Source organism: Labeo rohita, chromosome 20 (genome assembly GCF_022985175.1).
Source record: "Labeo rohita strain BAU-BD-2019 chromosome 20, IGBB_LRoh.1.0, whole genome shotgun sequence".
NCBI classification, from domain to species: domain Eukaryota; kingdom Metazoa; phylum Chordata; class Actinopteri; order Cypriniformes; family Cyprinidae; genus Labeo; species Labeo rohita.
Window position 1 is genome coordinate 32,294,168 of NC_066888.1, and position 16,063 is coordinate 32,310,230.

Consider the following 16,063-nt stretch of genomic DNA (forward strand, 5'->3'; position numbering starts at 1 on the left):
GAATTTTAACGTGAGAGACAACAGGAGATGAACTTTTTCACTGGAGGAAGCATCATGGATTATGGACATCTATTTTAGCCGAAGTTTGAAACGCCTTAACGATGGATTTGTTTCTTACAAACAAAGAGGACTGTCATTTTGACGGCACCCATTCACTGCAGAGGTGAGCAAGTGATGGAATGCTACATGTATCCAAATCTGATGAAGAAACAAACTCATCTACAGTACATTTTCAGCATTTTTTCCTTTAAATCTCATTAGCTTTGAAGGAAAACTTCAGAGTAATAAATATTTTCTCTAGGGACAAAAATTTTGGATCTGGAGTCAATCTAATGTTGTGGGACAGACCAATCGTCCAGGATGTTTCAGGATGACAGAATGTGTTTGTTTAGCACAGGAAAACTCTAGGATTCGGAAGAAAGTTAGACAAGGAAATGGAAACACAAAGAGTGATTCTGAAAAGTGATGCAACAGAGGGACCCTAGCGAGGGTGCACACGAGTTTTGGGGCTTTCAGTGGATCGACACGACGCTTCCCAGAACCCTGGGGTGCCGCCAACACAAACCCCGGGATGCCTGTCTGACCGGGGGAGGGACACAGCGGCGCCACGCCGATTCCCAAGACAACTTATCTCTCCTTCAGTGATAACGCTGTCAAAATAACAGCCAGGATACAGCAGAGAGGAACTGGTTAAACCTCTAGCGTCCATGTTAGATGACTCTCTGAGGAACAATATGTTTGAACAATATGTTTGAACTTGCATCTCATTTTCTCATTCATTCAGTCATTCCCTTGGTTCAAATGTCCTGCTGTATTTCTTTTTTCTTTTATTTTCCAAAATGCATCAAATGTGAACATCACAAATAAGCATAACTTTGGCACACACTCACAAACAAGTGAAAATAAAGAAAAAATTAAATAAATAACATAAATATATATATATATATATATTTTTAAATTTCAACTAAATATTAATGGACAAAATACTTTAAGTATATCAGACAACGAAACTAATTGACTGTACTTGTCACACACACAAAAACACACCAGTAAGGAATATTTGCCATTCAAGGTCAAAACTGAGCTGAACCGCAGTAAAACTCAACGAACACTGTACCAGGACAAATCAGACGCGTTCAATCCATGCGTTAACACACAGCGACATCTACAGGAGCTGAACAGCATTGCATTCACAGCTACTGCTTACAGTTAAGTTCATGAAGCACAACATATGGAACGTTCACACCAATAACAATAACCATCCACCTTTTCTTAAACGCGGAACAAAGCCTATGGGCGAGACTTCCGGTTTATTCGCCGCTATAGGGAAATAACGAAGAATAACAAAGGGAGTAAACGATAAATCTGTTTGCAATACAAACCAGTGTGTTCATAATTAAGATAATACATTAAAATATTGGTAAGACACACCTATTTGCAATATCAAGAAAAAAACGAGTTGTTTACAGCTAAAATAGCTGGACAAAATAGCTGAAATTTTTGTCCTCCAAATGTATACTCCAAATTTCAACATGTCCCAAGTAATAGATGGAAAAAAATAGTTATTCTTTGTTTAATCTAATTACATACTTCAGTCCAAAATGAATTAGCCAAATTTAGGAAACAGTTTCTACATCATTATTACAGAACTGACAAAAGCTACAATCCACAATATATCTTAATCTCAGAAATTAGAAGGATAAATATTGTACAAATTTATAAAAAGTCATTATAAAAATCATTAAAACAGCCATTCTTATCCATAATGTGCAACACTGACCAAATACCTCTTTGCCACCAGTCCTCCAAAAATAAAGACTTATAAATAAAATACAATGATTATTCCATAAGGATGCATTATAAGGACTGGAATTATGTTTAAACAGCATTTTCCAATACAAGAAGACTTATTTTTAAAAAACCAACAGTTTCAGTGGAATTTTAGATATCTTAAAGTCCCATTGTTAAAAAAAAAACAACAACTTTATAACTCCAAAAATTTTAAACAACTTTAATGAAATTGCAAACCAGTATAAAAGCTCATTTATAATAAAAGACTGCAGCCATGTAAGTTTACTCCATTCACAACATCAAAATTTATTGCCTTTAACCCACCATCCTCATATTCCCTTATTATATAATTTTTCCTTATATAGTGGTACTTCTTTCTCCAGATGAAATCAAAATTAAGTTAATTAATTGATTTTATCTTTTTTGGAAGAAATTGGATATTTCCCAGAAAAACCTGGGTAAATGAATCTAGAAAGACTCAATTTTCAATAACAATATTCTCCGTAAATTGTGATCTCCCTCTGTAACCTAGAGTTCATAGCTGATCTGCATTTTTACATTTTTTGGCCAATATTTAACAAGATGGATAAATGAAGCGCCAAGGATGATAATTATGACGATACAACCAAAAGTTTTGGTGTTTTTTCTTAAGAAATGTACAAATATCTTTCTCCTCCTAATATTTCTTTCAGGAAATCAAGATCTAGGTCAAGTTAACTTATCTGTCTAACACAAGTTAACATCTGTCTATCTTGTTTTTTATACTTACTACCATGCGATTCCAAACCTGTCCAGTCAGCGCTAGCAGCAGGTGTGTGTGTGTGTGTGTGTGTGTGTGTGTGTGTGTACTTGTTTTTGCTACATTGTGGGGACCAAATGTCCCCACAAGGATAGTAAAACCTGAAATTTTTGACACTGTGGGGACCGGCTTGTGGTCCCCATGGGTACAAAAGCTTATAAATCATACAGAATGAGTTTTTTTGAGAAAGTAAAAATGCAGAAAGTTTTCTGTAAGGGTTAGGTTTAGGGGTAGGGTTAGGGTAAGGGGATAGAAAATACAGTGTGGACAGTATACAAACCATTGCGCCTATGGAGAGTCCCCACAAAGATAATAAACCAGACATGTGTGTGTGTGTGTGTGTGTGTGTTTGTGTGTGTTTTTAAATCGCTTTTCCGTTTGTGTTTTTTGTCCTAGCAGAGGTTCCGTCTCAGCTGAACTGTGTGACAGTCACATGATACACTGTAGCGATTCATTTGTATACAAGATTTCTGAACATATCGACACTCATGCAGGCGTCCGCGGATTGTAAGTGTTTTTTCTTTGTTTCTTGTTCGATTTCTGTCAAATATCATTAGTGTCACCGTAATGTTTTTAAAATGCGAAGGCCACGAACAGTCCATATACTACATGTACATCAACATCTTCCTCATTTTGTCTGTAGGCGTTCAGGAACGTTTCTTATTTTCATAATTTCTGGATTATCATTTAAATCTGTATTTGTAAGTAAAGATGCATTTATGAAGAACCATCCTGATTTCATGTGTTCAAAGAAGTGGAGTTTATTTTTGTTTTTAAATGTCAGAGATTTTAATTTTAAAGAAATTCTGTAAATATAATCGGAAGTGCCGTTGGTTTAAGAATAATATTTTTATATTTCCTGCAATTATATGTTTTGTTTTTCTTACAAGTGCTTACAGTTGTGGTCAGAAGTTTACATACACCTTACAAAGATAATCGGCCTCATATGGCAAAAAACAAAAAAACAACCAAACCAGCAAACGTATATACATGTAGTTTCAACCTTCATATACCAAAAATATTTTTTTAAATGTATTTTTTGGGGCAAGAAAATGCATAAATTAAATAAATAAATAAATAAATATACATACATACATACATACATACATATATTTCTTTTTTTGCATTGTTGATGTACTATTTCCTATTTAATACTGTACAGCCGCCTTGTCACAATTCTGTATTGTTAAAGGCGGTATATAAATAAAGGTGATTTGATTTGATTTGAGATATATATATATATATATATATATATATATGTGTGTGTGTGTATATATATACACACACACACACACATTTTTTTTAGTTATTTATTTCTTTATTTACATTAATATAATTTTTTTTTTTTTTTTTTTCTTTATTTACATTAATATAATTTTTTTTTTTTTTTTTTGCTGTATGGGGTATAAACTGATTATTTACTACTACTACTACTACTACTACTACTACTATTTATTATTATTATTATTTAGGAACAATTTAAATATCTTATGTACCTTTTAAAGATCAGAGTAAATGAAAAGTAAGTAAAAGTAAGATGTAAAGCTATGTGGAATATCTTATTCGAGGCAGTACTAAATAAACCAAATGCATTTTTAAAAAAACTTTCAGCGTTAACATTTAGCAGTTTCTGGTAATTGTTATGTAACCCTGATATGTACTTCATGATTTTTAGTGGAGAAGTTTTGTCACATAAAAGTGTGTTGGTTTCATTAGTTGTGTCTCTATTGCACGTTTAGCTCATTGATTGGACACATGGACTGAAGCGTCATCATGCCTGTGAACGCCGCTGTGATTAGAGGAGTTCAGAAGCTGGTGCTCTATGAGACCAGAGCCGTAAGTCACATTTAATTTATTATTCATGACAGGTAAATGCATTGCTTTGAATATGGTTCTGAATTTAAAGGTCTGCTCTTTTAAATGCAGTGAACAGCAACATATCATGTTTCAGCAGCTTGTGCACATTTGAATGTGAATATATGCAAAAATTCATGAGATTTCACAAATGGTTTGTAAAGCATCAAACAGATGTTAATGCCACTCTGTGCTGCTAGATGGCAGTGTTCACCTGTCATCAAACTGAGACCTGATGTCTGTTTCACTGTCTGAACTGCAGCACAATGTCATGTTAAATCTGTGGTACAGCTTTGTGTGCAGTCTAACTTTGTCTAATTGTAATAGAAATTAAAGTATAGGGGGAAAAAATGTATAATTGAAAAATAATAGTTTCATTTTGATTAGTTTGGAATAATTAAGATTTGTTAATGATTTTTTAAACAAGTCTCTCACAATGTTTTTATCTAACATGTATTTTGAGCTGCAGCTCATATTAATGGAGTGTTTCACTAGTTCGCAGTAAACCGGTTACCTCATATTTTCTTAGATTTGTGTTGGATGTTATCTTTGGAATAGAAATATGGAAATATTTTATTTGTAAACATCATATTTTTTTCGTTTATCTCGGTTAATGTCATAAAACTAGCCAGCTAAGCCATAGTAGTACTGACAGTGTAGTGTAAACATGACTGAAGACGCGAAAAGCAGAGAAACAGACAAACCAAATCATTTGAGTGAGTCATTTACACTGGAGCCGCTCCGATTGATTCAAACATGTGACTTTGATCATTCAGTTCAAGCGATTCACTAGCAAAAACCAGATCAAAACAGCAATTCATTTTCAAATTTCGACATCGCTTGTAATGATTTTAAAAAGCACGTAGTGATGGGTGGAACGGAGCGTTTCGAAAATCCGAATCAGTTAAACCATTTTGTCACAAAATGATTCAATGTTTCAAAGCGCTCCAATCGGATCGTGTATCGTGAATCATTTGATTCAGGTCGGGACTTTCGGAGCGGGATCACAAATCATTTGATTTAGATCGAAACTTAGATCGGGACTTTGGAGAGGGTTCACGAATCATTTGAATCAGGTCGGGACTTTCGGAGATGATTCGCGAATCATTTGATTCAGGTCGGGACTTTCGGAGAGGATTCGCGAATCATTAGATTCAGGTCGGGACTTTCGGAGAGGATTCGCGAATCATTAGATTCAGGTCGGGACTTTCGGAGAGGATTCGTGAATCATTTGATTCAGGTCGGGACTTTCGGAGAGGATTCGTGAATCATTAGATTCAGGTTGGGACTTTTGGAGAGGATTCACGAATCATTAGATTCAGGTCGGGATTTTCGGAGGGGGTTCGCGAATCATTTGATTCAGGTCGGGACTTTCAGAGAGGATTCACGAATCATTAGATTCAGGTCGGGACTTTTGGAGAGGATTCACGAATCATTAGATTCAGGTCGGGATTTTCGGAGGGGGTTCGCGAATCATTTGATTCAGGTCGGGACTTTCAGAGAGGATTCACGAATCATTAGATTCAGGTCGGGATTTTCGGAGGGGGTTCGCGAATCATTTGATTCAGGTCGGGACTTTCAGAGAGGATTCACGAATCATTAGATTCAGGTCGGGATTTTCGGAGGGGGTTCGCGAATCATTTGATTCAGGTCGGGACTTTCAGAGAGGATTCGCGAATCATTAGATTCAGGTCGGGACTTTCGGAGAGGATTCGTGAATCATTTGATTCAGGTCGGGACTTTCGGAGAGGATTCGCGAATCATTAGATTCAGGTTGGGACTTTTGGAAAGGATTCACAAATCATTTGATTCAGGTCGGGACTTTCGGAGAGGATTCGCGAATCATTAGATTCAGGTCGGGACTTTTGGAAAGGATTCACAAATCATTTGATTCAGGTCGGGACTTTCGGAGAGGATTCGCGAATCATTTGATTCAGGTCGGGACTTTCGGAGGGAGTTCGCGAATCATTTGATTCAGGTCGGGACTTTCGGAGAGGATTCGTGAATCATTTGATTCAGGTCGGGACTTTCGGAGAGGATTCGCGAATCATTAGATTCAGGTTGGGACTTTTGGAGAGGATTCGCGAATCATTAGATTCAGGTTGGGACTTTTGGAGAGGATTCACGAATCATTTGATTCAGGTCGGGACTTTCGGAGAGGATTCGCGAATCATTAGATTCAGGTTGGGATTTTCGGAGGGGGTTCGTGAATCATTTGATTCAGGTCGGGACTTTCGGAGAGGATTTGTGAATCATTAGATTCAGGTCGGGACTTTCGGAGAGGATTCACGAATCATTTGATTCAGGTTGGTCGGGACTTTTGGAGAGGATTCGTGAATCATTTGATTCAGGTCGGGACTTTCGGAGAGGATTTGTGAATCATTAGATTCAGGTCGGGACTTTCGGAGAGGATTCACGAATCATTTGATTCAGGTTGGTCGGGACTTTTGGAGAGGATTCGTGAATCATTAGATTCAGGTTGGTCGGGACTTTTGGAGAGGATTCGTGAATCATTAGATTCAGGTCGGGACTTTCGGAGAGGATTCGCAAATCATTTGATTCAGATTGGTCGGGACTTTTGGAGAGGATTCGTGAATCATTAGATTCAGGTCGGGACTTGCTGAGAGGGTTCGCGAATCGTTTGATTCAGGTCAGGATTTCGAATCGCGAATCATTTGATTTAGGTTGGGACTTTCGGAGCGGGATCGCGAATCATTTGATCAGAACTTCGCGTATGGCGACTCATTAGATTCAGGTCAGGACTTTCGGAGAGGATTGGCGAATCATTTGATCGGAACTTCGCGTATCGAGAATCATTTGATTCAGGTCGGGACTTTCGGAGAGGGTTCGCGAATCATTTGATCGGAACTTCGCGTATCGCGAATCATGTGATTCAGGTCAGGACTTTCGCAGCGGGATCGCGAATCATTTGTTCGGAACTTTACGTAATTACGCCAATCACTTGATTCTGTGCGGCGTTCTGAGTCCTGATTTGTTCTGAAATGATGGTTCGCGAATCATTTGATTGAGATCAGGATTTCGGAGCAGGTTTGCAAATGTTGCTTTCTGATTATTAAGTCATAGAAAATATCAAACTGTTAAGGCAGTACAGTTATAAAAAAAAGTAAGAGAAGTAGAAAATAAAGTATACACAAATAAAAATCTGTTTAAACTATGGTTAGTGTAGCAAAACCATGATTAATATGGTATAAATATAGTTTTTTTTAATAAATAAACAAACAAACAAGAAAAAATAAATACATAAATCTAAACTTTAAGAGGAAAAAAGAGAGTTTAGAGGCAGCTTTTTGTTTATGCATGTGAAATTTAGCTAGCAGAAAACACAAATTAAGTTATATTTTCCTATATTCTCTTTTGAGTAGTCAAGCAATCCAAAGAAAACCTCTTTAAAACAGAAAGAAAAGTCAAATGAGATCAGATGAACATTTTAATAAACGTTGTATGGTTCACTGACAAACAAGTGAATGAATCTTCCTCAGAAGCGACAAAAACAGCAACTCACTTCAGCGTCTGACTTATATTATAATTACGTCCATAAGCTTTCTGTGAAATTAGAATGAACTCATGAATCTGTTGTTCGACCTCTTCATATTTAACAAGAGAACTATAGTTTCCAAAGCCGGACATCGCTCGTTATGATTTGCAGACATATGTGAGTCCTTTGTGTCCCTTTAATTTCATGCTGTATTTTACAGTCTTTTAAAGCACAGAACAGGACAGATCGGACCGTTTATGAGCGCAGCTGTCATTAATGGCAGAATACAGACTGTAATGACAGAGAACAAGACCGCCTCTCTTGATCCTCAGTGTGTCGGCGACTGTGTTCTCAGCGTGTCCGTTTCATTGGGAGTCTTTAATGCGTCTTACCTGGAAATCTGTCCAAATAAAGAGCAGAATGCTTCGAACCCTGCTGTTTTTCTTCATATCCACTCAATAACTCTCTGTATGTCTGATGTTCCTTTGTGGATTTTATGAAAACGGTCAAGAACAAGTCCAGGTCATACTTCACTCCAAAATCAAACTATCGAAGTAAAGTTGTGTTTTTGCATAAAGAAAATAAAGTTTGTTTTAAGTCCATTTTGTTGCATTTTCATGACAATTATTCTCAAATTCTTATTGCTGTGATGTACAGTAGTATTACAGTACTGTTTGCTAATAAAAAAAATCTGAATAATGAGAATTTATTGAGACTCACCTTAGAAAAAATAAGAATCTCAAAAAACTTGAAAGATCAGACAGATTACAGCAATAAATTATGAATTTTGGAAGGGGAAAAGAAGCTTGTGAAAATGGTTCATTGATTGCCTTTTTTTTTTCCAGAGGTATTTTCTAGTGGGCAGTAATAACGCTCAAACGAAACACCGCGTCCTGAAGATCGACCGCACTGAACCGAGAGATCTGGTCATTATTGATGACAAGGTGAGCCACTCACAATCTTCAGAAATACGTCAACATGAAATGGTTTTTGCAACCCATTTTACTTTCTAAATTCATTTTTTTTTATATATTTGCATGTAGCTTTAGTTTTAGTCAAAATTGTTGTTTTTGTAAGTTTTCTTTGTAGCTTTAATTCTTTTAGTAGTTTTAGTTTTTTGTGTTTGTATGTAGCTTTAATTTAAATTTATTTTAGTTTTACTAATAATAACATAATTTAAATTCATTTATTTATTTAATTATTTTTAGGTTTGTATGTATCTTTAATTTGTATTTATTCTAGTTTTAGTAATTTTGCTATGGTGGAAATAACGTTATATTTTTAAAATATGTGTATGTAGCTTTACTTTATATTATTTTTAGTTTTACTAATTTTGTGGTGGTGTATTATTATTATTATTATTATTATAAATAATATTTATAATTTCTAAATATAATGTAGCTATAATAAAAAAAATAATGTAGCTTTAATTTATATTTAGGTAAATTTTCTAATTTTGTGATGGTGGAAATAAGAAAAAAATATATTTAGATGTAGTTTTAATTTATATTTATTTAAGTTTTAGTCATTTTGTTATGGTGGAAATACCATTATATTTTTTAAATATTTGTATGTAGCTTTATATTTATTTTAGTTTTACAAATTTTGTGGTGGTGGAAATAGCATGTAATTAAAAAAATATATGTAGGTTTAATTTATATTGGTTTCAGTTTTACTAATTTTGCTATGGTGGAAATAACGTTAATTTTTAAAAAAATATTTGTATGTAGCTTGAATTTATGTTTACTATATTTTGACATTTTAGTTTTAATCAAAACTAATTGTTGTGTTTCACTTTTTTATTAGTTTAATTTTAATTATTTGGAGTTTTATATTTATTATGCATTATAGATCAGCAATTTTGTTTTGTGCTTTGTTTTATAGTAGTTTCAGTTTTTATGTTTGTATGTAGCTTTAATTTATATTTATTTTAGTTTTTTAATTTTTTGTCATTTTCATTTGCATTCATTTTTTAGTTACAGTGTTAGTAATTTGTTCCAAACTCTAAAGCACAATGTTATGTGCTTTTTAATTTTATTAGTTTTTTTGTTTTTAATAATTTGTTTATTTTAGTTTCAGTCGTTTTATGTGCTTTTATATATCTATGTAGTTTTAATTTAAATTTATTTTTTGTTTCAGTAGTTGTGTGCTTTTGCAATTTTTATTAGTTTTTCTTATTTTAATATTTCTAATTAGCTTTAATTTATTTTAATTTTACTTATAGCACTTATGTGCTTTATCATCCTTTTTTTTAAATTTCTATTTAGGTTCAATTTATATTGATTTTAGTAATTTTAATACTTTAGGTTTTATTTTAGTTAGTTGCCAAGGCAGCATTTTAAACATTTTTATTTTATTTTATTTTATTTTTATTTTGTAAAAAAAAAAATTTTTTTTTTTTTTGGAATAAAACATCTGACGACTTTTCTCTGTTATTAATGCTAATTTAATCCACTGACAATAAATCAGCATTTGACGAATTTCATCCCTGAATTGATCGATAGAAAGTCATTGTTTATATGTGAAGTTTTGTTCAGTGTAAATGTGTGTGTTTATTGTGTGTGTATTTTTCTGGCAGCATGTTTACAGTCAGCAGGAAGTGCGAGAGCTGCTCGGCCGTCTGGATCTTGGCAATCGCACTAAAATCGGGCAGAAGGGATCCTCCGGTCTTTCCAGAGCCGTGTCAGCCTACGGCATTGTGGGTAAGAGCCTTTTCCCTCAATTGCCCAAAGTTTCATTTCCTTTGTTTATTCCATTACGTCTTTGCCTCAGTCTTGTAAATTAGCTGCGCACTAATGCAATTAGCCGGCGTTATAGCGGTGCGGTGTTTAGCGCGCTATCGCAGGCACGTGCGTCGTCTAAAGGTCAGGCGAGTGTTTCAGAATTGTGCGGATGCCCACGCTCTTTACCTGAGACGCTTCGCCCACAGGCACCTCGTCGCCATGGAAACTGCACATGTGCACCAGAGCGCTACCCACACGTGCGTCTTTGAGATGCCAGAGATTTACAGCACACTTTTTCAGCTGGAAGACCATAACAATAACAAAAAACAAACTGATTATGTTTCGATTGGTCAGTTGTAGTTACTGAGATGAGCTCAGCTGCTTGTTTTGGCACACAAGCCTCTGTGAGCGACTCATTTGAGTACAGAAGCAGAAGCTCTTCATCTTCATCATAAAATGTTTGCACACCCTAATGAAAAATAAATATACTAAAATGCATTTAAAATTTGTTTCATGCTGAGTATACTACAAATACATATTGTGTACTTAATAAAAATACCCTGCAGTTGTACTTTTAGTATACTATAAAGGTATATTCAAACTAATTTTGTACTTAATGCACTTTAACTGTGCGGAAGTAATGCTGAAGTCCAACTAAAGATATACTTAGACTATTACAAGTTTACTTTAGGTGCACTTTAAATAGTTTGCATGATATTTAAAGATCATACAATCCTCATTTTTTAATATATATTTTGAAATTGCTTTATTTTAAATTTAGTTTAATTTTTAAGAAATTTATGTGGCTTTTTAACATTTCAATTTAATGAATTATTCAATTTTAATTTTAGTCATTTTTATATTTTTATTTAACTTTAATGCACATTTATTTTAGTTTTGTCATGTTATGTGCTTTTTCAGTTTTATTAGATTTCGCTTTTTTATACATTTCTATTTGGCTTTAATTTATATATATATTTTAATTTTAGTTTTAGTAATTTTATATGCTTTTGTTACTTGTATTAGTTTTTTATATATCTATTTAGCTTCAATTTCTATTTATTTATTTATTTAAATGTAGTTTTAGGTATTTGTTAGTAGTTTTTTTTAATAGTTTATTTTATAGTTAATTTTGTACTTTTGTCATTTAGTAGATTTTTACATTTTCTCTTTAGCTTTATTTATTCAGTTTAAGTAATTTTATGTCCATATTTTTCCTAGTTTTTTTAATATTTCTCTGTAGCTTTAATTTATATTTATTTCAGTTGTAGTATTTTGCTATGGGCTTTTGCTGTATTTTATTGTAAATGGTTGGCTTTTTTATTATTTCTTTGTGTTTTAATATTTATTAATATTAATAATATTTTTATTTAATATTTCTATTTAGCTTTAATTATTATTTATTTTAGTTTAAGTAATGTAAAGTTTTTTATGCTGTCTCTATTTAGTCTTTATTTATTTCAGTTTGAATTTGTGATTTTTAGTAATACAACTTATTTTATTTCAGTAAGTTGTCAAATTAAATTTAATTTGCTTTTAGCTTTGCAAAAATTGAACATTTTCATCTACTATTTATATTTTACACTCATTTTAGTTTAGTGCTTTTGTAAATTTTTATTATTTTTTAATAGTTGTAGTAATTTTATGTGCTTTTGCCATTTTTATTTTTTTATTTTTTTATTACTATTTAACTTTAATTTACATTTATTTTGTGTAGGTTTAGTGCTTTTGTCATTTTTATTAGATTTTGGTTTGTTATAAGTATGTGTGTTTGGCATTAATTTATATAATTTATATATTTTTTTCACTTTTAATTTTAGTAAAATTGTTATGTGCTTTTGTCATTTTTATTAGTTTTTTTAATTAAATATATCTATTTAGCTTTAGTATATATTTATATAAGTTAGTATATAAATGTAATTTTTCTAAATGACATAAATGTCGTTTTTTTGTATTTCTATGTATCTTTAATTTATATTTATTTCAGTTTTCATAATTTGCTATGTGCTTTTATAATTTTTATTTTTTAAAAATATTTTAAGTAATTGTTATATTTTTGCTTTTTTTTTTTTTTTTTTTTTTTTTTTTTGGTTGTTTTTGTTTTAATATTTCTATTTCAGTTTTAGCTCTAGTAATTTTATGCTTTTGTTAGTTTAATTAGATATTGGTTTTTGTGTATCTCTATTTAGCCTTCATTTATTCCAGTTTAAGTTTTAACAATAACAGCACTGTTCCTGGATCAGCAGGCTTGTGTGTGTCTTAATTTGCTCTCAGACCGAATTGTGTCACACTGAACCTGCAGCGTCTCCTCACGTGATCACGGCCGGCGCTGTGAGAAACTGGGTGATGATCTGCAGGTCATGACCTACTTCTGCTGACACACATCTGGTGAAATCTCACTTTTTGTTGCGTTAGTCATTGAAATGCTGTCTTATGCAACCTCCATACGCCTCTAATCACCTCTGCTGAGGAAGCCGGCTGTTGTGGAAGCAATAAGAAGTGCTAATTTTGTGCACAAACAAGTAGATCAGAACATTGAAGTGTGTCATGCATTTATGACACACCTGATGGATTCATGTGTTATTGTGTGCCGGAGGTTGATTATACCCTCACGTCTCATCATTACAGTGATGTGTTCATCTCCACCACTTTAAACATGAAAAAAAAAACGGAAATATTGCTGCACTTAAAGCACTCAAAAATGAGTGTTCGCTGAAAATATACTCACCCTGAGGCCATCCGAGACGTATACGAGTTTGTTTCTTAATCAGATTGGTAAAAATGTGTCATTCTAACACTTGCTCACCAATGGATGTGAATGGGTGCCATCAGAATGACAGTCCAAACAGCTGATAAAAACATCACAGTAATCCACACTACTAAAGTGGTGATGTTTTCATCAGCTGTTTGGACTCTCATTCTGACGGCACCCATTCACATCCATTGCTGAGCAAGTGATGCAATGACACATTTCTACAAATGTGGTGAAGAAACAAACTCATCCTAGTCTTCTATCACTAATGATCTGGAAAGGTGACATTTTATAGCAAAGAAATGTCATTTCATCGCTTGCTCACCAAGAAATGTGAATGGGTGCCGTCAGAATGAGAGTCCAAACAGCTGATAAAAACATCACAGTAATCCACACCACTCTATTGGTGATGTTTTTATCAGCTGTTTGGACTCTCATTCTGACGGCACCCATTCACATCCATTGGTGAGCAAGCGATGCAATGACACATTTCTACAAATGTGGTGAAGAAACAAACTCATCCTAGTCTTCTGTCACTAATGATCTGGAAAGGTGACATTTTATAGCAAAGAAGTGTGTCATTCCTGTTTGGACTCTCATTCTGACGGCACCCATTCACATCCATTGGTGAGCAAGTGATGCAATGACGCATTTCTACAAATACGATGAAGAAACAAACTCATCCTAATCTTGTATCACTAATGATCTGAAAAGATGACATTTTATAGCAAAGAAGTGTGTCATTCCATCGCTTGCTTACCCATGGATGTGAATGGGTGCCGTCAGAACGAGAGTCCAAACAGTTTATAACAACATCACAGTAATCCACAAGTAATCCACACCACTAAAGTGGTTATGTTTTTATCAGCTGTCTGGACTCTCATTCTGACGGCACCCATTCATTGCAGTTGATCCTTTAGTGAGCAAGTAATGCAATGACACATTTCTACAAATCTGATGTTCTTGGATGACCTGGTGGTGAGGATATTTTCAGCAAATGTTCATTTATGGCTGAACTTTTCCTACAAGAGCTCTGAATGACAGAAACAGGAGTGACGGATTAATTTAGTACGGAGGGAATTAAGAAAATCATGAATCAATTGTGGTCAGAAATGTGTTTAAATGTGTTTGTTCAGGTCTTGTTTACTGTGAAACTACATCAGTTGTTTCTATGAATCTGTGCTTCAGTTGTGTTTGCATATATATGAATAGGATTGAAGGATGACTCTTCATGGCCACATGAGCTTTGAGAGACTTTGAGGAGTATTTTTCATTCAAATGACACAATGCGTATATATTTTTGGCATTTTTGTAATTTTTGTTATGTAACAGTAATAAGAAGAGTCCAAAGAGAGTGTTTTTGTTTGACAAGCAGATCACATCAACAGGCATCATCTGAATAATAAAAACAGTGACAATTTTCAATAAGATCTCATTAGTTAATGTATTACAGTGGGGGAAAATTTATTTGATCCCCTGCTGATTTTGTACGTTTGCCCACTGACAAAGAAATAAGTCTATAAGTTTAATGGTGGGTTTATTTGAACAGCGAGAGACAGAATAACAACAACAAAAATCCAGAAAAAAGATATAAATTGATTTGCATTTTAATGAGTGAAATAAGTATTTGACTCCTTCGCAAAACATGACTTAGTTATATATAATATCTAATATATATATATTAGAATGGCTGAGTTGATTATTGAGTTTAAATCACATTCAGGTTATTAGTAGTATTACAGAAATCTGCTCTGATGAAGTTTATTAGCTCATGTAAAAACTGTAATTCAAACGGATGGAAATTGTATATGCAGTTCAGATGCATAAATCTTATTTATTTTCTCACTTTTCCTATATTTTCCTATAAGTCGATGGTGCTAAATCATAAACAAACTAGTGTAGTTAACTGATGAAACCGTACTGTAAGGTGTTAAAAGAGCATCATGTTTTACTCTGTTCTCTCACGTCTTTCAGGTTTCGTGCGGTTTCTGGAGGGTTACTATATCGTGTTGATCACCAAACGTCGTAAAATGGCAGATATCGGCGGACACTCGATTTATAAGATTGAAGACACGAATATGATCTACATTCCCAATGATTCTGTGAGAGTCACACACCCTGATGAGGCCCGGTGAGTCAGTTTATACCTATTAGATTGGCTTGAGACTATTATTTTTATTATTATTGCTAGTAACTTGCTAATCATGCTAGCAACATACTAGCAACTTGTTCATGTTAGAAACATGCTAGTTACTTCATGCTAGAAACACGTTAGCAACTTGTTAATAATGCTAGAGTCTTGCTAATCATGTTAGAAACATGCTAGAAATACATTAGCAACTTGCTGATCATGGTAGAAACATGTTAGCCACATGCAAGAAACATACTAACAACTTGTTAATCATGTTAGAAACATGCTAGTAACTTGTTAATCATGCTAGCAACTTGTTAATCATGTTAGAAACATGCTAGTAACTTGTTAATCATGCTAGCAACATGCTAGAAATATGTTAGCAACTTGCTGATCATGGTAGAAACATGTTAGCCACATGCAAAAAACATGCTAACAACTTGTTAATCATGTTAGAAACATGCTAGTAACTTGTTAATCATGCTAGCAACTTGTTAATCATGTTAGAAACATGCAA

The 16,063-nt window shown here is 33.6% G+C and overlaps 1 protein-coding gene across 2 annotated transcripts in view; it reads left to right on the top strand.

The window, feature by feature from the left end:
• Positions 1-2,989: 2,989 nt before the first annotated feature.
• fig4a (FIG4 phosphoinositide 5-phosphatase a) overlaps positions 2,990-16,063 on the top strand; it is a 95,529-nt gene continuing 82,455 nt past the window's right edge. For both annotated transcript variants that reach the window (XM_051137997.1, XM_051137998.1), the window contains exons 1-5: positions 2,990-3,097; positions 4,330-4,426; positions 8,786-8,884; positions 10,519-10,642; positions 15,390-15,546. In XM_051137997.1, coding sequence (XP_050993954.1) covers positions 4,364-4,426; positions 8,786-8,884; positions 10,519-10,642; positions 15,390-15,546 — 443 coding nt within the window. In that variant the 5' untranslated portion in view covers positions 2,990-3,097; positions 4,330-4,363. The remainder of the gene's footprint in view (positions 3,098-4,329; positions 4,427-8,785; positions 8,885-10,518; positions 10,643-15,389; positions 15,547-16,063) is intronic.